The sequence below is a fragment of the Odontesthes bonariensis genome, chromosome 12, assembly GCF_027942865.1.
Source record: "Odontesthes bonariensis isolate fOdoBon6 chromosome 12, fOdoBon6.hap1, whole genome shotgun sequence".
NCBI lineage: Eukaryota > Metazoa > Chordata > Actinopteri > Atheriniformes > Atherinopsidae > Odontesthes > Odontesthes bonariensis.
In genome coordinates, this window is record NC_134517.1 from 37,603,213 (window position 1) to 37,627,504 (window position 24,292).

The 24,292-nt window shown below is 43.0% G+C and overlaps 1 protein-coding gene across 50 annotated transcripts in view; it reads left to right on the top strand.

Moving 5' to 3' along the window:
- Positions 1–24,292, top strand: part of LOC142396995 (aryl hydrocarbon receptor-like) — a 58,723-nt gene that overhangs the window by 27,496 nt on the left and 6,935 nt on the right. For all 50 annotated transcript variants that reach the window (XM_075480327.1, XM_075480328.1, XM_075480329.1 and 47 more), the window contains exons 3-10: positions 16,159–16,265; positions 16,563–16,652; positions 16,731–16,845; positions 17,156–17,283; positions 17,378–17,574; positions 18,813–18,922; positions 20,038–20,179; positions 20,279–21,806. In XM_075480327.1, coding sequence (XP_075336442.1) covers positions 16,159–16,265; positions 16,563–16,652; positions 16,731–16,845; positions 17,156–17,283; positions 17,378–17,574; positions 18,813–18,922; positions 20,038–20,179; positions 20,279–21,806 — 2,417 coding nt within the window. The remainder of the gene's footprint in view (positions 1–16,158; positions 16,266–16,562; positions 16,653–16,730; positions 16,846–17,155; positions 17,284–17,377; positions 17,575–18,812; positions 18,923–20,037; positions 20,180–20,278; positions 21,807–24,292) is intronic.

Consider the following 24,292-nt stretch of genomic DNA (forward strand, 5'->3'; position numbering starts at 1 on the left):
GTTATTCTATCAGAACTGGGAATATCTGGGATATTCTGTCAGAACTGGGAAAACTGGTAATATCTGGGTTATTCTGTCAGAACTGGGAAAACTGGGAATACCTGGGTTATTCTATCAGAACTGGGAATATCTGGGATATTCTGTCAGAACTGGGAAAACTGGGAATATCTGGGTTATTCTGTCAGAACTGGGAAAACTGGGAATACCTGGGTTATTCTATCAGAACTGGGAATATCTGGGTTATTCTGTCAGAACTGGGAAAACTGGGAATATCTGGGTTATTCTGTCAGAACTGGGAAAACTGGGAATATCTGGGTTATTCTGTCAGAACTGGGAAAACTGGGAATACCTGGGTTATTCTATCAGAACTGGGAATATCTGGGTTATTCTGTCAGAACTGGGAAAACTGGGAATATCTGGGTTATTCTGTCAGAACTGGGAAAACTGGGAATACCTGGGTTATTCTATCAGAACTGGGAAAACTGGGAATATCTGGGTTATTCTGTCAGAACTGGGAAAACTGGGAATATCTGCGTTATTCTGTCAGAACTGGGAAAACTGGGAATATCTGGGTTATTCTGTCAGAACTGGGAAAACTGGGAATACCTGGGTTATTCTGTCAGAACTGGGAAAACTGGGAATATCTGGGTTATTCTGTCAGAACTGGGAAAACTGGGAATACCTGGGTTATTCTATCAGAACTGGGAATATCTGGGTTATTCTGTCAGAACGGTGAAAACTTGTAATATCTGGGATATTCTGTCAGAACTGGGAAAACTGGGAATATCTGGGTTATTCTGTCAGAACTGGGAAAACTGGGAATATCTGGGTTATTCTGTCAGAACTGGGAAAACTGGGAATATCTGCGTTATTCTGTCAGAACTGGGAAAACTGGTAATATCTGGGATATTCTGTCAGAACTGGGAAAACTGGGAATATCTGGGTTATTCTGTCAGAACTGGGAAAACTGGAAATATCTGGGTTATTCTGTCAGAACTGGGAAAACTGGGAATATCTGGGTTATTCTGTCAGAACTGGGAAAACTGGGAATATCTGGGTTATTCTGTCAGAACTGGGAAAACTGGGAATATCTGGGTTATTCTGTCAGAACTGGGAATATCTGGGTTATTCTGTCAGAACTGGGAATATCTGGGTTATTCTATCAGAACTGGGAAAACTGGGAATATCTGGGTTATTCTGTCAGAACTGGGAAAACTGGGAATACCTGGGTTATTCTGTCAGAACTGGGAAAACTGGGAATACCTGGGTTATTCTGTCAGAACTGGGAATATCTGGATTATTCTGTCAGAACTGGGAAAACTGGGAATACCTGGGTTATTCTATCAGAACTGGGAATACCTGGGTTATTCTATCAGAACTGGGAATATCTGGGTTATTCTGTCAGAACTGGGAAAACTGGGAATATCTGGGTTATTCTGTCAGAACTGGGAAAACTGGGAATATCTGGGTTATTCTATCAGAACTGGGAAAACTGGGAATATCTGGGTTATTCTATCAGAACTGGGAAAACTGGGAATATCTGGGTTATTCTGTCAGAACTGGGAATATCTGGGTTATTCTGTCAGAACTGGGAAAACTGGGAATATCTGGGTTATTCTATCAGAACTGGGAAAACTGGGAATACCTGGGTTATTCTGTCAGAACTGGGAATATCTGGGTTATTCTGTCAGAACTGGGAACACTGGGAATACCTGGGTTATTCTATCAGAACTGGGAAAACTGGGAATATCTGGGTTATTAAACATCAGCAGTTTTCGGGGGTGCGATTCCTGGAGCAGATAGTGAAACACGAGCTGCCTGGCGGCGGCCGGCGGTCTCATAGCGTGACTCTGAGGCCGCTCGGCGTGTTTTGGAAAGCTCGCGGCTCGCTGCTGCTGACACACGTCTGTTTGACGCTGGGAGAAACTTTTTGAGGAAAAATGTGGAGTAACTTTCCAAGTGCAGCGAAAACATCCAGGGCCTGTTAGCAATCACAGTTGCCGCGGCAACACCACAGCTCTTGTTCGTTGTGATTCAGCGTTTGGACGTCTGTGGATGGGACGCAGTGTGTCAGAGAGCCTCTCAGGATGGCGGAAAGCCCGAGCGGCCGCTGACAGACGGATTTAATCACGTTTTCCCTTCTCTGGAGGGTTTGTTCGGGGCCTCTCCGGCTCTAACCCGCTCCCCGCTGGCCGGCGCTTAGCTCGGCCACCCGCGCTCTCTCTGACATTTACGCTCTTCCAGAAGTGCTTTGTTTGTTTATGTGCTGAACCAGAATCAGCTGTCGTCCCACTCGCAGCTTGGCCGGTGGATCAGAACCACAGACTTCTGATATTTGTGTTGGGGCCCTGAGTCGGATCTGTCGGGGCTCGCGCTCCATCCACCAGTGAAGCTGATGTTCCCCCGTCTGAGCGCTCCAGCTGACCTCCAGGAGTCCGATAAGAATCTTTTGGGTGATAAGTGGGGCCCGCCCAGCTGTGTTTTTCTGTTTCGGAGCTCAGTTCAGCACCTAAACAGCCAGGAATAGTTCAGAGTTCTGCCTGAGAAGCAGCTGCTGATAACAGAGAGGGCGTTTCCTGAGGGGCGTGTCACCGGTCTGCTGCACGCCGTGGGACCCGGAGTCTCACCGGGCGCCTGCAGAACCGGTCCGTGTGGTCAGATATATGTGGCCCGGCTGCAGAGACCCGGTGAACCCTCTGATGATGAAAATGATGTCACACTGAGGTCGGCCCATTCTCACCAAAAAAAAAACGCCCGAGCTTAGTAGAGTTAGTGTTGCTATGGCAACGACACACGACTGAACCCTCGTAGAGGAAGTAGTTGGAGGACGAAAAACAACAACAACTGTGGTGGACATCCACAGGAGGAAAATGGAGAGAGCTCCTCTTCAGGAATTACTTTAATATCTGGGAATATCTGGGCTTTTCTTCTTCTCTTCCTTTTTCTGAAGCTTTTCTTCTTCTCTTCCTTTTTATAAAGCTTTTAAAGCTTTTCTTCTTCTCTTCCTTTTTCTGAAGTTTTTAAAGCTTTTCTTCTTCTCTTCCTTTTTCTGAAGTTTTTGAAGCTTTTCTTCTTCCTTTTTATGAAGCTTTTAAAGCTTTTCTTCTTCCTTTTTATGAAGCTTTTAAAGCTTTTCTTCTTCTCTTCCTTTTTACGAAGCTTTTCTTCTTCTCTTCCTTTTTATGAAGCTTTTCTTCTTCTCTTCCTTTTTATGAAGCTTTTAAAGCTTTTCTTCTTCTCTTCCTTTTTATGAAGCTTTTCTTCTTCTCTTCCTTTTTATAAAGCTTTTAAAGCTTTTCTTCTTCTCTTCCTTTTTATAAAGCTTTTAAAGCTTTTCTTCTTCTCTTCCTTTTTATAAAGTTTTTAAAGCTTTTCTTCTTCTCTTCCTTTTTATAAAGCTTTTAAAGCTTTTCTTCTTCTCTTCCTTTTTATGAAGCTTTTCTTCTTCTCTTTTGTAAATGTGAACCAAACACAGAAACAGAATCCTGGTTTATGTTTCTGCCGTTTAAACTATAAATAAACAAAAGGATCTCCACAAAGATCAGTTTCCTGTAAATATTTCCTACAAATGTCAGACAGAACCTTGTAGTAAGTCATTTCATTTGGGTCGTGGAGGAAAAAGGAAAATAAAAACACCGTCAGGTTCCATAAATACTCATATTTCAGCACGTGGTGTTTGCATGAATCCTCTGGATGTTTTGTTATGTCAGTGAACTCCGATAATTGGCCTTAAAGGAGCAGCTTTACCTCCTGGACACGTCTGTGGGGAACCAGGAGGACACATTTCTGAGTTCACGGACATGTTTAGCCTTCGCTGCACAGTTTCAGAGTTTCTGCTCCGGTTCTGCACCGACCCAACCAGAATTAGTCCGTTAGCCTCTGACATCTGTGTTTGTTTCTCTTCATCACAACTTCATCCCCTAAATCCTAAAAAAAAGACAAAAACGACAGTAAGTTGTGATGTCTGATAACAGCAGAAAACCCAAAGATTCCAGATTCTCTCCATCAAACGTCAGTGTAACCTGACACCCAGAGAGGCCCGTTTCAGCAGCTTCCCGTTTGGCTCATTATGGGATGGATGAGAGTGCAGGGCGGGCTTTTGATGCAGGGCAAACATTCCTCTTTCGAGGAAAGAGGACGAAGCTTTCCGAGGTTTCATTTAGTTTCTGGTCTCACTGTAAAGCCTCAAGAAAAGCTGGAAAGACTCGTACATTTTGGACTGTTTTCTGAGAAATGTGTGAGAAATGAAACTGAAAGCGAGGCAGAAAAAGCAAAAAGCATCTGTCTGCAGGCTTCAGGATGCGCTGCAGCGTCTCTGTCTGCAGGCTTCAGGATGCGCTGCAGCGTCTGTGTCTGCAGGCTTCAGGATGCGCTGCAGCGTCTGTGTCTGCAGGCTTCAGGATGCGCTGCAGCGTCTGTGTCTGCAGGCTTCAGGATGCGCTGCAGCGTCTGTGTCTGCAGGCTTCAGGATGCGCTGCAGCGTCTGTGTCTGCAGGCTTCAGGATGCGCTGCAGCGTCTGTGTCTGCAGGCTTCAGGATGCGCTGCAGCGTCGCAGCGCTGGTGGAACTCAGGAGAGAGAAAAAGGAAATGCTGTCACGGAGCTGGAGCTCTGCCAGATTCAGAGAAGTAGTGTGAAGCATGCCAGCGATGCACAGGGGAATATTATCTTGATTTGAAAACATTTAGTTCCAGCAGATCCTGAGCAGAGATCTCTGTTCTCACGCAGATGTGCAGGAAGGGGGCGGGGCTTCCAGCAGCGAGCCTGAATCATGTCACCAAAGCGTTTGTATGAGCAGAAACAAAGGTTTGGAGACGCTGCTGCTTAACTTCTGCTGCTTTTGTTCTCCAGAATCAGCTCAGAGAGGAGAAAGTTGGTGTTTTCAGGTTAATCTGTTGATCTGATCTGTTGCTCGTTGCTGGTTTTTACAGACGGAATAAGCAGCCTCAACCTTTTCCAGCAAAAGGTCAACACGCACCTTACAGAAAAAGTCTAAAAACTGATCCGGTAACTGCGGCTCCTCACCCCAACAAACTCGTGTTCTTTCACTTTCTGACTGATTCTGAAAGAAGAACAAGATTAGACATGGTTGTCATGTTCCAGCTACGGGCCTCCAAAGGGACGCCAAGTACGAACTCCCGAGGGCCCGAGGACCCGGTTTGGTTCTGTCGAAGCTAAACTCGGCCGTTACTCCAGCTTCATCTGCAGCAATGAGCTGTTTTCATTTAAACACATTACAGTTAATGATTCATACTGATGAAATCTGAAGAGCTTATAGAGGGGCCGATGGCAGTAAAATAAGCAGAAGGTGGTCATGTTGGTAGTTTGCAGAGATGGGACCAAGTCACACATGTGCAAGTCCCAAGCAATTTTTTCTTGGTCAAGTCAAAGTCAAAGTCACCTTATTATTACAGTTTTACCTGCAGAATCTGATCTTAATAAAGTGAAAACACAAAGAAGGAAGTATGCAGTATGTAGTATGGAAGTATGTAGTATGCAGTATGTAGTATGGAAGTATGTAGTATGCAGTATGCAGTATGTAGTATGTAGTATGTAGTATGCAGTATGCAGTATGTAGTATGTAGTATGCAGTATGTAGTATGCAGTGTGTAGTATGCAGTGTGTAGTATGCAGTATGTAGTATGCAGTATGCAGTATGCAGTATGTAGTATGCAGTGTGTAGTATGTAGTATGCAGTATGCAGTATGTAGTATGCAGTATGTAGTATGTAGTATGCAGTATGCAGTATGTAGTATGTAGTATGTAGTATGCAGTATGTAGTATGTTGAGGAGCAGCGTTCAGGGGCCCCTTCCTTGCGTGACAGGGCTGGACGGACACTGCGCTGGGAGAGGCCGCATCCTGGGATTTTCCTGCCGTTTTCCCCCAGATTAGGAGGCGCTCTGGTTGGCTGTTGCCCATAAAACGGGGGCCGACAGTGGAAGCTGGCTTTGCCTTTCCTGCTGCACACCTGAGATCTCAGCACCGTGTTGGGTGTGATGTCAGCAGTCTGCGGCGTGCAGTGTGAGCGCCGTTCGAGCAGCAAAGCTAATCTGTGAGCGTGACGCGACACGCCGGAGAACAATGAGCAGCTCTGAGAGGCAACTTCCCCCGTTCTGTAGGCCGCGCTCGCTCCCAGGATCCAAAGCAAACAGTGAAGAAGAGCATCGGTTAGCTCGCCCAGTGCCGCCACAGCTGCCAGGTTTCTGTAATACCTGAGGGCGGCTGTCTGAGACCGGCTTTGTTCTCCGGCGTTCCTTTAAGTTCCCAGTTCCCGTCACAGATGTTTTCGGTGGCTGGAGAACAGAGTTGCCCCTCCAGCTGTGGACGGGGCCCCCCGATGAGAACCCAAAACTGGGCCCAAACCCAGAGATTTATCCATCCCTGCTGTTCAGATGACTACAACACAGAAAGAACTAATAAAGACTGACAGAAAGATGGAGAGATTCACTGAGTGGCACTTAATTACAGAGAGGAACGTTTATTTGTTGATTTATGATCAGGCAGAGGAGAGAAAAGGCCCAGGGCCGCATCGCTGATGTTTCAGCTGAGAACACATGGGCTGTGTTCGAAACCGCATACTTCTCCTACTACTCATACTAACTTTAACTTTTTTAAGTTCCCGGATGCATACTAGATTCTCTGAAATGTTGGGTATGCATCATGAGGTTACTACTCATACTCAAACTACCCAAGATGCACCGTAACGTGACGTCGCCGATCGTCATTTCCTGTCAAAACGGCAGTTTCAAGCTAGCTACAACGAGGGTAGGTTCACTTCCTGTTTTCAAAACAAAAGCACCAATTGTATGGTAATGGCTTTCCCTATGATAAAAGGCAGCGGGTATTTTATTTTGTGAAAATAACAGGAAGTGCGTTGCTCACTGCGGCTAGCTTTAGTAGCGCCGAATTCGTGGGAACAAAATTGTAAACAGCCGGTATTTTGTCAGGTTTTCAACACGTTGGGGATCTAAACGACTACTTTCTCACCTGAAAATGTTTCAAATGTTGCTAAAGTTTACAGAGTTTAGAGCTTAAGAGAAATCAGCTTCAGGCCGGCTGATTTCGGCTCGGGCAGGAGCCAAATGCATTGTGGGTAAACCCTCTGCATACTGTCTGATCGATGAGTATGCAGTATGTAGTATGCAGTATGTATTATGCAGTATGTAGTTTGGAACACAGCCATGATCTTCTCCTCTGTTCACCTCCCTCAGAGACGCTCCTCTGCAGGCATCTGCTGTAAAAACGTTGTTATCGGAGCCTCTCTGGCCCCTCGAACCAGAAACTCTGCCTGTTCCCAACACCTTCGTCCTCTTTCCGATGCTCAGTTTGACTTTTCACAGCTTGTTTCAAGCTGCGAGGAGCTGATTCGTTGCTTTTAGGTCCTCAGAAAACCCAGAGCAGATGTTAATATAATGAAGTTATTGGAGCAATCCGTTCAGCCCAAACCGGCATCGATGCCACAGCTGTTACGTGTGCTGAAATGTGTCACTTCATTGGTTAAAAGTTGGAATTATAACGGCCTAAACTGAGGTTTATACAAAGAGAAACTCTCCTGAAATCAAATCAAATCAAATTTATCTGTAGCACATTTCATGTCCAAAACAATTCAAAGTGCTTCACATAAAATGAAAGCATGGCAGCAGGGAGTGGAAGAAGCATTAAAAATATATAAAAGAACATAAAGAGAAACAAATAAAATCATTTAAATGATTAAAAACAAGCAACAGTCCAGATAAGTTAAAAGATATCGTGCAGATTTCATGCATAGACACATGAGAACAGAAATGTTTTTAACCTGGATTTAAAAATGTCTCCATTTGGTGAAAGTTTAATCTCCACTGGCAGTTTGTTCCACTTGTTTGCAACATAACAGCTAAATGCTGCTTCTCCATGTTTAGTCTGGACTCTGGACTCTTGTTTTGGTTTTGGCAGCACATTTTCATGTTTAGGTTTTGGCAGCACATTTTCTTGTTTAGGTTTTGGCAGCACATTTTCTTGTTTAGGTTTTGGCAGCACATTTTCTTGTTTAGGTTTTGGCAGCACATTTTCATGTTTAGGTTTTGGCAGCACATTTTCTTGTTTAGGTTTTGGCAGCACATTTTCTTGTTTAGGTTTTGGCAGCACATTTTCTTGTTTAGGTTTTGGCAGCACATTTTCTTGTTTTGGTTTTGGCAGCACATTTTCTTGTTTTGGTTTTGGTTTTGGCAGCACATTTTCTTGTTTAGGTTTTGGCAGCACATTTTCTTGTTTAGGTTTTGGCAGCACATTTTCTTGTTTAGGTTTTGGCAGCACATTTTCTTGTTTAGGTTTTGGCAGCACATTTTCTTGTTTAAGTTTTGGCAGCACATTTTCTTGTTTAGGTTTTGGCAGCACATTTTCTTGTTTAGGTTTTGGCAGCACATTTTCATGTTTAGGTTTTGGCAGCACATTTTCTTGTTTAGGTTTTGGCAGCACATTTTCTTGTTTAGGTTTTGGCAGCACATTTTCATGTTTAGGTTTTGGCAGCACATTTTCTTGTTTAGGTTTTGGCAGCACATTTTCATGTTTAGGTTTTGGCAGCACATTGTCTTGTTTAGGTTTTGGCAGCACATTTTCTTGTTTAGGTTTTGGCAGCACATTTTCTTGTTTAGGTTTTGGCAGTACATTTTCTTGTTTAGGTTTTGGCAGTACATTTTCATGTTTAGGTTTTGGCAGCACATTTTCTTGTTTAGGTTTTGGCAGTACATTTTCATGTTTAGGTTTTGGCAGCACATTTTCTTGTTTAGGTTTTGGCAGTACATTTTCTTGTTTAGGTTTTGGCAGCACATTTTCATGTTTAGGTTTTGGCAGCACATTTTCTTGTTTAGGTTTTGGCAGTACATTTTCTTGTTTAGGTTTTGGCAGTACATTTTCATGTTTAGGTTTTGGCAGCACATTTTCTTGTTTAGGTTTTGGCAGCACATTTTCTTGTTTAGGTTTTGGCAGCACATTTTCATGTTTAGGTTTTGGCAGCACATTTTCTTGTTTAGGTTTTGGTTTTGGCAGCACATTTTCTTGTTTAGGTTTTGGCAGCACATTTTCTTGTTTAAGTTTTGGCAGTACATTTTCTTGTTTAGGTTTTGGCAGCACATTTTCTTGTTTAGGTTTTGGCAGCACATTTTCTTGTTTAGGTTTTGGCATCACATTTTCTTGTTTTGGTTTTGGCAGCACATTTTCTTGTTTAGGTTTTGGCAGCACATTTTCTTGTTTAGGTTTTGGCATCACATTTTCTTGTTTTGGTTTTGGCAGCACATTTTCTTGTTTTGGTTTTGGCAGCACATTTTCTTGTTTAGGTTTTGGCAGCACATTTTCTTGTTTAGGTTTTGGCAGCACATTTTCTTGTTTAGGTTTTGGCAGCACATTTTCTTGTTTAAGTTTTGGCAGCACATTTTCTTGTTTTGGTTTTGGCAGCACATTTTCTTGTTTAGGTTTTGGCAGCACATTTTCTTGTTTAGGTTTTGGAAGCACATTTTCTTGTTTTGGTTTTGGCAGCACATTTTCTTGTTTAGGTTTTGGTTTTGGCAGCACATTTTCTTGTTTAGGTTTTGGTTTTGGCAGCACATTTTCATGTTTAGGTTTTGGCAGCACATTTTCTTGTTTAGGTTTTGGCAGCACATTTTCATGTTTAGGTTTTGGCAGCACATTTTCTTGTTTAGGTTTTGGAAGCACATTTTCTTGTTTTGGTTTTGGCAGTACATTTTCTTGTTTAGGTTTTGGCAGCACATTTTCTTGTTTAGGTTTTGGAAGCACATTTTCTTGTTTTGGTTTTGGCAGCACATTTTCTTGTTTAGGTTTTGGTTTTGGCAGCACATTTTCTTGTTTAGGTTTTGGCAGCACATTTTCTTGTTTAGGTTTTGGCAGCATATTTTCTTGTTTAGGTTTTGGCAGCACATTGTCTTGTTTAGGTTTTGGCAGCACATTTTCTTGTTTAGGTTTAGGTTTTGGCAGCACATTTTCTTGTTTAGGTTTTGGCAGCACATTTTCATGTTTAGGTTTTGGCAGCACATTTTCTTGTTTAGGTTTTGGCAGTACATTTTCTTGTTTAGGTTTTGGCAGCACATTTTCTTGTTTAGGTTTTGGCAGCACATTTTCTTGTTTAGGTTTTGGCAGCACATTTTCTTGTTTAGGTTTTGGCAGCACATTTTCTTGTTTAGGTTTTGGCAGCACATTTTCTTGTTTAAGTTTTGGCAGCACATTTTCTTGTTTTGGTTTTGGCAGCACATTTTCTTGTTTAGGTTTTGGCAGCACATTTTCTTGTTTAGGTTTTGGAAGCACATTTTCTTGTTTTGGTTTTGGCAGCACATTTTCTTGTTTAGGTTTTGGTTTTGGCAGCACATTTTCATGTTTAGGTTTTGGCAGCACATTTTCTTGTTTAGGTTTTGGCAGCACATTTTCATGTTTAGGTTTTGGCAGCACATTTTCTTGTTTAGGTTTTGGAAGCACATTTTCTTGTTTTGGTTTTGGCAGTACATTTTCTTGTTTAGGTTTTGGCAGCACATTTTCTTGTTTAGGTTTTGGAAGCACATTTTCTTGTTTTGGTTTTGGCAGCACATTTTCTTGTTTAGGTTTTGGTTTTGGCAGCACATTTTCTTGTTTAGGTTTTGGCAGCACATTTTCTTGTTTAGGTTTTGGCAGCATATTTTCTTGTTTAGGTTTTGGCAGCACATTGTCTTGTTTAGGTTTTGGCAGCACATTTTCTTGTTTAGGTTTAGGTTTTGGCAGCACATTTTCTTGTTTAGGTTTTGGCAGCACATTTTCATGTTTAGGTTTTGGCAGCACATTTTCTTGTTTAGGTTTTGGCAGCACATTTTCTTGTTTAGGTTTTGGAAGCACATTTTCTTGTTTTGGTTTTGGCAGCACATCTTCTTCTTTAGGTTTTGGCAGCACATTTTCTTGTTTAGGTTTTGGCAGCACATTTTCTTGTTTAGGTTTTGGCAGCATATTTTCTTGTTTAGGTTTTGGCAGCACATTTTCTTGTTTTGGTTTTGGCAGCACATTTTCTTGTTTAGGTTTTGGTTTTGGCAGCACATTTTCTTGTTTAGGTTTTGGCAGCACATTTTCTTGTTTAGGTTTAGGTTTTGGCAGCACATTTTCTTGTTTAGGTTTTGGCAGCACATTTTCATGTTTAGGTTTTGGCAGCACATTTTCTTGTTTAGGTTTTGGCAGTACATTTTCTTGTTTAGGTTTTGGCAGCACATTTTCATGTTTAGGTTTTGGCAGCACATTTTCTTGTTTAAGTTTTGGCAGTACATTTTCTTGTTTAGGTTTTGGCAGCACATTTTCTTGTTTTGGTTTTGGCAGCACATTTTCTTGTTTAGGTTTTGGCAGCACATTTTCTTGTTTAGGTTTTGGCAGCACATTTTCTTGTTTAGGTTTTGGAAGCACATTTTCTTGTTTTGGTTTTGGCAGCACATTTTCTTGTTTAGGTTTTGGCAGCACATTTTCTTGTTTAGGTTTTGGAAGCACATTTTCTTGTTTTGGTTTTGGCAGCACATCTTCTTCTTTAGGTTTTGGCAGCACATTTTCTTGTTTAGGTTTTGGCAGCATATTTTCTTGTTTAGGTTTTGGCAGCACATTTTCTTGTTTTGGTTTTGGCAGCACATTTTCTTGTTTAGGTTTTGGTTTTGGCAGCACATTTTCTTGTTTAGGTTTTGGCAGCACATTTTCTTGTTTAGGTTTAGGTTTTGGCAGCACATTTTCTTGTTTAGGTTTTGGCAGCACATTTTCATGTTTAGGTTTTGGCAGCACATTTTCTTGTTTAGGTTTAGGTTTTGGCAGCACATTTTCTTGTTTAGGTTTTGGCAGCACATTTTCATGTTTAGGTTTTGGCAGCACATTTTCATGTTTAGGTTTTGGCAGCACATTTTCTTGTTTTGGTTTTGGCAGCACATTTTCTTGTTTAGGTTTTGGCAGCACATTTTCTTGTTTAGGTTTTGGCAGCACATTTTCTTGTTTTGGTTTTGGCAGCACATTTTCTTGTTTTTGTTTTGGCAGCACATTTTCTTGTTTAGGTTTTGGCAGCACATTTTCTTGTTTAGGTTTTGGTTTTGGCAGCACATTTTCTTGTTTAGGTTTTGGCAGCACATTTTCTTGTTTAGGTTTTGGTTTTGGCAGCACATTTTCTTGTTTAGGTTTTGGTTTTGGCAGCACATTTTCTTGTTTAGGTTTTGGCAGCACATTTTCTTGTTTTGGTTTTGGCAGCACATTTTCTTGTTTAGGTTTTGGCAGCACATTTTCTTGTTTAGGTTTTGGCAGCACATTTTCTTGTTTTGGTTTTGGCAGCACATTTTCTTGTTTAGGTTTTGGTTTTGGCAGCACATTTTCTTGTTTAGGTTTTGGCAGCACATTTTCTTGTTTTGGTTTTGGCAGCACATTTTCTTGTTTAGGTTTTGGCAGCACATTTTCTTGTTTTGGTTTTGGCAGCACATTGTCTTGTTTAGGTTTTGGCAGCACATTTTCTTGTTTTGGTTTTGGCAGCACATTTTCTTGTTTAGGTTTTGGAAGCACATTTTCTTGTTTTGGTTTTGGCAGTACATTTTCTTGTTTAGGTTTTGGCAGCACATTTTCTTGTTTTGGTTTTGGCAGCACATTGTCTTGTTTAGGTTTTGGCAGCACATTTTCTTGTTTTGGTTTTGGCAGCACATTTTCTTGTTTAGGTTTTGGCAGCACATTTTCTTGTTTAGGTTTTGGCAGCACATTTTCTTGTTTAGGTTTTGGCAGCACATTTTCTTGTTTAAGTTTTGGCAGCACATTTTCTTGTTTTGGTTTTGGCAGCACATTTTCTTGTTTAGGTTTTGGCAGCACATTTTCTTGTTTAGGTTTTGGAAGCACATTTTCTTGTTTTGGTTTTGGCAGCACATTTTCTTGTTTAGGTTTTGGTTTTGGCAGCACATTTTCATGTTTAGGTTTTGGCAGCACATTTTCTTGTTTAGGTTTTGGCAGCACATTTTCATGTTTAGGTTTTGGCAGCACATTTTCTTGTTTAGGTTTTGGAAGCACATTTTCTTGTTTTGGTTTTGGCAGTACATTTTCTTGTTTAGGTTTTGGCAGCACATTTTCTTGTTTAGGTTTTGGAAGCACATTTTCTTGTTTTGGTTTTGGCAGCACATTTTCTTGTTTAGGTTTTGGTTTTGGCAGCACATTTTCTTGTTTAGGTTTTGGCAGCACATTTTCTTGTTTAGGTTTTGGCAGCATATTTTCTTGTTTAGGTTTTGGCAGCACATTGTCTTGTTTAGGTTTTGGCAGCACATTTTCTTGTTTAGGTTTAGGTTTTGGCAGCACATTTTCTTGTTTAGGTTTTGGCAGCACATTTTCATGTTTAGGTTTTGGCAGCACATTTTCTTGTTTAGGTTTTGGCAGCACATTTTCTTGTTTAGGTTTTGGAAGCACATTTTCTTGTTTTGGTTTTGGCAGCACATCTTCTTCTTTAGGTTTTGGCAGCACATTTTCTTGTTTAGGTTTTGGCAGCACATTTTCTTGTTTAGGTTTTGGCAGCATATTTTCTTGTTTAGGTTTTGGCAGCACATTTTCTTGTTTTGGTTTTGGCAGCACATTTTCTTGTTTAGGTTTTGGTTTTGGCAGCACATTTTCTTGTTTAGGTTTTGGCAGCACATTTTCTTGTTTAGGTTTAGGTTTTGGCAGCACATTTTCTTGTTTAGGTTTTGGCAGCACATTTTCATGTTTAGGTTTTGGCAGCACATTTTCTTGTTTAGGTTTTGGCAGTACATTTTCTTGTTTAGGTTTTGGCAGCACATTTTCATGTTTAGGTTTTGGCAGCACATTTTCTTGTTTAAGTTTTGGCAGTACATTTTCTTGTTTAGGTTTTGGCAGCACATTTTCTTGTTTTGGTTTTGGCAGCACATTTTCTTGTTTAGGTTTTGGCAGCACATTTTCTTGTTTTGGTTTTGGCAGCACATTTTCTTGTTTAGGTTTTGGCAGCACATTTTCTTGTTTAGGTTTTGGCAGCACATTTTCTTGTTTAGGTTTTGGCAGCACATTTTCTTGTTTAGGTTTTGGAAGCACATTTTCTTGTTTTGGTTTTGGCAGCACATCTTCTTCTTTAGGTTTTGGCAGCACATTTTCTTGTTTAGGTTTTGGCAGCATATTTTCTTGTTTAGGTTTTGGCAGCACATTTTCTTGTTTTGGTTTTGGCAGCACATTTTCTTGTTTAGGTTTTGGTTTTGGCAGCACATTTTCTTGTTTAGGTTTTGGCAGCACATTTTCTTGTTTAGGTTTAGGTTTTGGCAGCACATTTTCTTGTTTAGGTTTTGGCAGCACATTTTCATGTTTAGGTTTTGGCAGCACATTTTCTTGTTTAGGTTTAGGTTTTGGCAGCACATTTTCTTGTTTAGGTTTTGGCAGCACATTTTCATGTTTAGGTTTTGGCAGCACATTTTCATGTTTAGGTTTTGGCAGCACATTTTCTTGTTTTGGTTTTGGCAGCACATTTTCTTGTTTAGGTTTTGGCAGCACATTTTCTTGTTTAGGTTTTGGCAGCACATTTTCTTGTTTAGGTTTTGGCAGCACATTTTCTTGTTTTGGTTTTGGCAGCACATTTTCTTGTTTTTGTTTTGGCAGCACATTTTCTTGTTTAGGTTTTGGCAGCACATTTTCTTGTTTAGGTTTTGGTTTTGGCAGCACATTTTCTTGTTTAGGTTTTGGCAGCACATTTTCTTGTTTAGGTTTTGGTTTTGGCAGCACATTTTCTTGTTTAGGTTTTGGTTTTGGCAGCACATTTTCTTGTTTAGGTTTTGGCAGCACATTTTCTTGTTTTGGTTTTGGCAGCACATTTTCTTGTTTAGGTTTTGGCAGCACATTTTCTTGTTTAGGTTTTGGCAGCACATTTTCTTGTTTTGGTTTTGGCAGCACATTTTCTTGTTTAGGTTTTGGTTTTGGCAGCACATTTTCATGTTTAGGTTTTGGCAGCACATTTTCTTGTTTAGGTTTTGGCAGCACATTTTCTTGTTTTGGTTTTGGCAGCACATTTTCTTGTTTAGGTTTTGGCAGCACATTTTCTTGTTTTGGTTTTGGCAGCACATTGTCTTGTTTAGGTTTTGGCAGCACATTTTCTTGTTTTGGTTTTGGCAGCACATTTTCTTGTTTAGGTTTTGGAAGCACATTTTCTTGTTTTGGTTTTGGCAGTACATTTTCTTGTTTAGGTTTTGGCAGCACATTTTCTTGTTTTGGTTTTGGCAGCACATTGTCTTGTTTAGGTTTTGGCAGCACATTTTCTTGTTTTGGTTTTGGCAGCACATTTTCTTGTTTAGGTTTTGGCAGCACATTTTCTTGTTTAGGTTTTGGCAGCACATTTTCTTGTTTTGGTTTTGGCAGCACATTTTCTTGTTTAGGTTTTGGTTTTGGCAGCACATTTTCTTGTTTAGGTTTTGGCAGCACATTTTCTTGTTTAGGTTTTGGCAGCACATTTTCTTGTTTTGGTTTTGGCAGCACATTTTCTTGTTTAGGTTTTGGCAGTACATTTTCTTGTTTGGGTTTTGGCAGCACATTTTCTTGTTTAGGTTTTGGCAGCACATTTTCTTGTTTAGGTTTTGGCAGCACATTTTCTTGTTTAGGTTTTGGCAGCACATTTTCTTGTTTAGGTTTAGGTTTTGGCAGCACATTTTCTTGTTTAGGTTTAGGTTTTGGCAGCACATTTTCTTGTTTAGGTTTTGGCAGCACATTTTCTTGTTTAGGTTTTGGTTTTGGCAGCACATTTTCTTGTTTAGGTTTTGGCAGCACATTTTCTTGTTTAGGTTTTGGTTTTGGCAGCACATTTTCATGTTTAGGTTTTGGCAGCACATTTTCTTGTTTAGGTTTTGGCATCACATTTTCTTGTTTAGGTTTTGGCAGCACATTTTCTTGTTTAGGTTTTGGCAGCACATTTTCTTGTTTAGGTTTTGGTTTTGGCAGCACATTTTCATGTTTAGGTTTTGGCAGCACATTTTCTTGTTTAGGTTTTGGCAGCACATTTTCTTGTTTAGGTTTTGGCAGCACATTTTCTTGTTTAGGTTTAGGTTTTGGCAGCAGGGTTAGGGTTAGCTCTGTGATCGGCTCTTTTACAGCTTTTCATCGGTTATGGACGAGGTTTATGTTCTCTCTGCAGATGTTGTGCTGACCTTCTTTCTTCTCCCCGTCTGTGCGCAGCGACCATGAAGAACGGTAACGGCGGCCGGCTGTCTCTGGGCGTGAACGGGCAGAACGGGACCAACGTGGACGCCGCTGCCTTCTCTGAAGGAGACCTGTTGCTCCAGGTAAGATCCTCCTGACGCCGTCAGTCAGCACGCGTTATTAAAAACAGCTGGAAACCGTCCAGATGCTGCTCATTCTGTGGCGTAAGCGCCGGCGCCAGCAGCATTTTTAACTCTGAATCAGAAGCAGATCGAACACCCGTCTCCACAAACCAGATGCTGTTCTGAGCAGCTTTAGTCAGACTAACGCAGTAACTAGATTTTTCAATAAACCTCTTTCAATAAAAGTGGATGAAGTGGAAGTTAGAGACTGGGCTGGGCTCATCTTGGGCTCATCCTGTGCATGTGTGTCCTCTCCAGGCCCTGAACGGCTTCGTGGTCGTGGTCACATCGGACGGCCTAGTGTTTTACGCCTCTCCGACCATCAAAGACTACCTCGGCTTCCACCAGGTGAGTTTGGTCACGTCTGAAGTGAGTTTAGTTCAGCAGAGTTGGAGTTTTAAGTGTTTCTGTGTCCCGCGCTCGCAGTCCGACGTGGTCCACCAGAGCGTGTTCGAGCTGATCCACACCGACGATCGGACCCTGTTCAGAGAGCAGCTGCACTTCGCTTTGAACCCCACGCCTGCGGCGGCGGACGGAGAACGTAAGTGTATCCATGTAGTTTAACCGAGGTGAGGTCGTACAGACTGATTGGAAAAGTCTGTTGCTCACAGGCTTTTATTTTGTAAAAGTCTGCTGCTCACAGGCTTTTATTTTGTAAAAGTCTGTAGCTCACGGGCTTTTATTTTGTAAAAGTCTGTCGCTCACAGGCTTTTATTTTGTAAAAGTCTGTTGCTCACAGGCTTTTATTTTGTAAAAGTGTGTCGCTCACAGGCTTTTTTTGGAGAAACCTGAGACTTTCGTCTCTCCAGCTGAGCAGGAGTCAGACTGTTTATCTCTTCCTGCCTCCTCAGTGTCGCAGAGCTGTGATAAGATGGTGATGTACAGTCCAGAGCAGCTTCCCCCGGAGAACTCCTCCTTCCTGGAGAGGAGCTTCGTGTGTCGGTTCCGCTGCCTGCTGGACAACTCCTCCGGCTTCCTGGTGCGTCTGAACCCAACGGATGAAGAATAACCACAGATAAGACCGACGGTGACAACAGTTTGTGATGCGTCTTCTTCTTTTTTTCCCCAAACAGGCTATGAAGTTTCAGGGGCGACTGAAGTACCTCCACGGCCAAAACCCTTCCAGGGACAATGGGAGCCGGCACCAGCTGGCTCTGTTCGCCATCGCCATGCCCGTCCAGCCTCCGTCCATCGTGGAGATCCGAGCCAAAATGCTCCTCTTTCAAACCAAGCACAAGCTGGACTTCACTCCCTGTGGTGTTGATAGCAGGTGGGTTATTATTAGGGGTGGGACGATATGCTCTGGTCACGATTCGATTTCTATCACGATTCTTGATAATTGCGATTCTCCAAGTATTGGGATTCGATATAATCAGTAATTGCAATTTTCTTCCTCCTTAAAAAAACAAACAAGTTGAATCGTACACTTCGAGAATGAATGTCGTTCCCATAAACCAGTGGTTCCCAAACTGTGGTACGCGTACCCCTAGTGGTACGCGGAGGTACTGCAGGGGGTACGCAGCACACGGGGAGTATTTCTTTTTTAAAAATTTATTGAGGCGTCACACTTTTATGGAGGACTGTTTATGAAGGAGACTCCAGTTTTGTGATGAATGTTACATGAGTTAGGCCTGTTAATGTATTCTTAAAAAGAGAGAGAAATGAGTTATGTTCATGTATTCTTAAAAAAAAGAGAAATGTTACTTGTTTAAGTTGGATAACAAAGGAAGATTATTTTGATGTCGTATTTATGCTATTTTGGTTAATTATTTATATTACAAGAAAATGTTTTTTATTGTTATGTTGAATTCAACTAAGGTTAAAAAAAAAGAAAGAAAGCCTGAGAATTTTATGTTCAAGTTATAAATATTAAATAAAATGATTTTCATGTAATAACCACTGTGTTGCTCTACTTTTGGAGAATCATCGCACGCGTTGTATGTGTGAGGGGGTACTCGGGCCAAAAAAGGTTGGGAACCACTGCCATAAACAACGCACATCAGTCTGTGTCAGTCAGTCCAGAAGCTGACATTTATTTCAACTGAGACAAAAAGAGGCATTTTTTAAAGTTTACAGTTACAAAATGAATTGAAATGTCCACACAGCACAAATGTCGGCTAGTTTTAACATAACTTAATGTGATGAATTGATGAAGTTTATCTGGACATGGATATGATGTAATATAATCGATAAAGCTTCCCTTGGCAGAGCAAATGTGTTTAGCATAAACTTTATTCAGATTACAATTCTGCTGCCATAATGCTGGACAGGACAAGGGTAAAAAAAAGAAAAAATCGATTCAGGGGAGAAAGATCGATTTTTAAAATCACCCCATAAAAAATCGCGTTATGTACATGAATCGATTTTTTTCGCCCACCCCTAGTTATTATCGATTCCCAATGAGCTCCCGTTTATCACGGGGTTTTAAACGGGGTTTTAATTGGCTGAAATCAAACGGCGAGTCTTTGTAAACTCACCTTCAGGTTTGGTCTTTTTGTGTCGTTTCAGGGGGAAGATCATCCTGGGTTATTCCGAGACTGAGCTGTGCACGAAAGGCTCCGGCTACCAGTTCATCCACGCCGCTGATATGATGTACTGCGCTGAAAACCATATGCGCAGTAAGCTTCAAACCTTTAAAACCCAGCAGCTGAACGGGTGTTCCCGCTGATGATGGCTTTATTCTTAATTTTTCAGACACGCATGGAACTATTAGGCACTATAAACTATTAGTTTAACGATGTTTTATTGCAAAACATCTTCAGTTTTAACATTTCCAACATGATTTATAGTCAGTTATCGCACCCATAAATCGTCATCCCGTTTCTACGTTATTCATCATCATTTTGACTTTTTACTAAATGTGCTGATTTTGTTTCCACTGTACTCAGAAGCTGTTCCAAACCTTTTGTTGGAGCAAAATAAATCGGTGTCATCAGCAAATAAGTGAACTTTGACATCATAGACGCTAGGGCTGAGCAATTTTATCGATACTGCGATATATATCGATATTTCGTTTCCCGATAAAGTATCGTTTTTTTTTATTATTATTATTATTATTATTATTTTTTAAGCAAACTTTATTGAAAAGTCAGACATTCCAATTAGTGAAAACACCGAACATCAAGGTAATACAATACAATGCCAGGGGGTCACATTATACAAAACAGTGATAAATTAGTTAATAAAAATGTTGTATAAAGTGCACAGCTCTCACGTTTCTGACATGTTCGTTTGTTTCTGTTTGTCTGGCGGTGTTGTCCTTCCGGTTCAAAGGTCGGACCACCGGTCCAATCGGCGACGATTCATGTCAAATCACACACGAGCTCAAATTTTTTCCCCAGAAAATGATATAAGTGTATCGTATCGTATCGTAAGATTAGTGTATCGCTACAGCCCTAAAAAAACGCATCACATTTATCATTGATGTACAATGTAAACAGCTTAGGGCCCAACACGGAGCCTTGTGGTACTCCACAGGTCACATCCGTCCATCTTTTTCATCAGTGATCCCTGATCAGAGGCTTTTTTTCCTCGTTATTAAGTCTTTTTACAGCCTTTGAACTCATCGAGCCGGTGTAAGAACACCTTCTCTAACTGTTTTATCTCTGCTTTGATAAATTGGTGTGACTTTAGCAACTTTTTGTTGTCAGAAATCAGCTGATTAGCGGGTGAAAACATCAAAGAGTGTTGCTGTTTCCTTCATCTGAGTGTGTGTTTGTGTTTGTGTTTGTAGTGATTAAAACAGGTGAGAGCGGTTTGACGATGTTCAGACTCCTCAGTAAGCTGGGAACCTGGGTGTGGGTGAAGTCCAACGCCAAGGTGATCTACAAAGGAGGAAGACCGGAGTTCATCATCGCGTACCAAAGGGCTTTGACGTGAGTGTTCGACCTTTTTGATAAGCTCGACAGCAGCTGCCAGGACTCGGGGAGGCGTTGGTGTCGGAGATGTAACGCGTGATGTGGACTGTGTTGCAGGAATGCTGAGGGGGAGGAGTGTCTGCGGCAGCGCCGGCTGCCGCTGCCCTTCAGCTGCACCACGGGGGAGGCCATCCTCTATGACACGGGCCCCATCATCGACGTCACGCAGTTCCAGTTCAACAAAATGTCCGGCGCCAAAGACGTGAAGAAGGACACGCCGCCCAGCTCCCTGCTGGACTGCTTCCTGGTACAGGATCAAAACGTCTACACGCAGGCGGCGGAGCCTCCGCTGCCCGTGGACCAGGTGTTCATGGACAGCCGCGCCTTGGTCAGTTTTGCCAGCGACTCGTGGCCGGAGAGCGAGGCCCCGGCGGGCGAGGTGGTGAAAGACGAGGCCAAGCCGCCGGCCGTGGCGTTTCTCGACAGCCTGGAGAAATGCACGCAAAACGGGGACTTTGATGCAGTTTTGGATCATCTGGAAATGGAGGACACAGAGCTGATGGAGTGGGAAAACGCCATCAAGAGATTCGGTCACGGGGAGGATCGGCAGAGGAGCGCCGGATCGGAGCTGGACAGCATTTTCACCAACGACATATTGGACTACATCGACACTTTGTTCCAGGAGACGGGAGAGGACTGTCTGAGCAACGTGTCCGCCAGCTGCCTCTCAGGCATCGATAGCTTCCCGTCCGCCGACCCGTGTGAGCCGCCGCTGTTCCAGGCTTCTGATGCCGCCTTCTCCCCGGTGAACGGCCTCTACGCTGCGACTCGGGAGCAAAGCCTGGTGGACTCGGCTCAGGTGGTGGGCAGGAACCAGAAACTGTCCCCCCAGAGTCCGGCGGTGGGTCAGGCTGACGGCGGGCTGCCGCCGCTGCAGCAGCTGCAGCTGCAGGACATCTTCAGCCCGTCCATAGAGCTGCCGGAGCTCACTGTTCCAACCATGTCAGCAGATTTCACTCCTTTCCAGTCCTGCCCTCAGGGCGGTTCTGCTCGCGTCCAGCAGCCACACCAGCTGCTGCAGAGCTCTGCTCAACAAGCCCGCGGTGCGGCGCCGGCCGTCGCCGACATTCTGCGGCCCCTCGGTCCTCGCAAATACTTTAGTCCCCCGAGCACGTCCACGCTCCCCGTCGGCTTCCCGACTCCCCGCCTTCAGGAGAGTCGGCCGTTTGAGACGCACAACGGCTCGCTGCAGCAGTGGCCTCAGAGCCAGCAGCCGCTGCCGCACGCCGGCGTCCTGCAGAACGGACACGAGGCGGTGCCGGCCTTCCGGGGCCAGAACCCAGAGAGCCAAACATTCCCGTGTACCGGACTGTGGCCGCGGGGCGTCACCAGACTGAACCACGCTGAGCAGGGGGGTCCGGCGGCCCTTCAGAGCAGCTGCATGTACGAGCAGCACTTCAGCGGGGCCAACGCCCCCCTGGATCAGGCTCCTCAGGGGTCCGGCTACTCCCAGTGGGGTCGCAGCGAGGGGAGCACATCAGCCGTCAGCCCAGAGAGCGCCAACATCGACCCTCTGACTGCGGCGCTCAGCATGGCGTCCACAGACCACTCGAGCAACATTCAGCACTACCAGACACAGACACAGGTAAACACAGACACAGGTAAACACAGACAGGTAAACACAGACACAGGTAAACACAGACACAGGTAAACACAGACACAGGTAAACACAGACAGGTAAACACAGACACAGGTAAACACAGACAGGTAAACACAGACACAGATAAACACAGACAGGTAAACACAGACACAGGTAAACACAGACAGGTAAACACAGACAGGTAAACACAGACAGGTAAACACAGACACAGGTAAACACAGACACAGGTAAACACAGACACAGGTAAACACAGACACAGGTAAACACAGACAGGTAAACACAGACAGGTAAACACAGACACAGGTAAACACAGACAGGTAAACACAGACACAGGTAAACACAGACACAGGTAAACACAGACACAGGTAAACACAGACAGGTAAACACAGACAGGTAAACACAGACACAGGTAAACACAGACACAGGTAAACACAGACACAGGTAAACACAGACACAGGTAAACACAGACAGGTAAACACAGACACAGGTAAACACAGACACAGGTAAACACAGACAGGTAAACACAGACAGGTAAACACAGACACAGGTAAACACAGACACAGGTAAACACAGACAGGTAAACACAGACACAGGTAAACACAGACACAGGTAAACACAGAGACAGGTAAACACAGACACAGGTAAACACAGACAGGTAAACACAGACACAGGTAAACGCAGACAGGTAAACACAGACAGGTAAACGCAGACAGGTAAACGCAGACAGGTAAACGCAGACAGGTAAACACAGACACAGGTAAACACAGACACAGGTAAACGCAGACAGGTAAACACAGACACAGGTAAACACAGACACAGGTAAACGCAGACAGGTAAACGCAGACAGGTAAACACAGACACAGGTAAACACAGACACAGGTAAACACAGACACAGGTAAACACAGACACAGGTAAACACAGACAGGTAAACACAGACAGGTAAACACAGACACAGGTAAACACAGACACAGGTAAACACAGACACAGGTAAACACAGACACAGGTAAACACAGACAGGTAAACACAGACACAGGTAAACACAGACACAGGTAAACACAGACACAGGTAAACACAGACACAGGTAAACACACACAGGTAAACACAGACACAGGTAAACACAGACAGGTAAACACACACAGGTAAACACAGACACAGGTAAACACAGACACAGGTAAACACAGACAGGTAAACACAGACACAGGTAAACACAGACACAGGTAAACACAGACAGGTAAACACAGACACAGGTAAACACAGACAGGTAAACACAGACACAGGTAAACACAGACAGGTAAACACAGACACAGGTAAACGCAGACAGGTAAACACAGACACAGGTAAACACAGACACAGGTAAACACAGACACAGGTAAACACAGACAGGTAAACACAGACACAGGTAAACACAGACACAGGTAAACACAGACACAGGTAAACACAGACAGGTAAACACAGACAGGTAAACACAGACACAGGTAAACACAGACACAGGTAAACACAGACACAGGTAAACACAGACACAGGTAAACACAGACAGGTAAACACAGACACAGGTAAACACAGACAGGTAAACACAGACACAGGTAAACACAGACAGGTAAACACAGACACAGGTAAACGCAGACAGGTAAACACAGACACAGGTAAACACAGACACAGGTAAACGCAGACAGGTAAACACAGACACAGGTAAACACAGACACAGGTAAACGCAGACAGGTAAACGCAGACAGGTAAACACAGACACAGGTAAACACAGACACAGGTAAACACAGACACAGGTAAACACAGACACAGGTAAACACAGACACAGGTAAACACAGACAGGTAAACACAGACACAGGTAAACACAGACACAGGTAAACACAGACACAGGTAAACACAGACACAGGTAAACACAGACAGGTAAACACAGACACAGGTAAACACAGACACAGGTAAACACAGACACAGGTAAACACAGACACAGGTAAACACAGACAGGTAAACACAGACACAGGTAAACGCAGACAGGTAAACACAGACACAGGTAAACGCAGACAGGTAAACACAGACACAGGTAAACGCAGACAGGTAAACACAGACACAGGTAAACACAGACACAGGTAAACGCAGACAGGTAAACACAGACACAGGTAAACACAGACACAGGTAAACGCAGACAGGTAAACGCAGACACAGGTAAACACAGACAGGTAAACACATACAGGTAAACACATACAGGTAAACACACACAGGTAAACACACACAGGTAAACACAGACAGGTAAACACACACACAGGTAAACACAGACACAGGTAAACACAGACACAGGTAAACACAGACAGGTAAACACAGACACAGGTAAACACACACAGGTAAACACACACAGGTAAACACAGACACAGGTAAACACATAGACAGGTAAACACAGACAGGTAAACACAGACACAGGTAAACACAGACACAGGTAAACACAGACACAGGTAAAC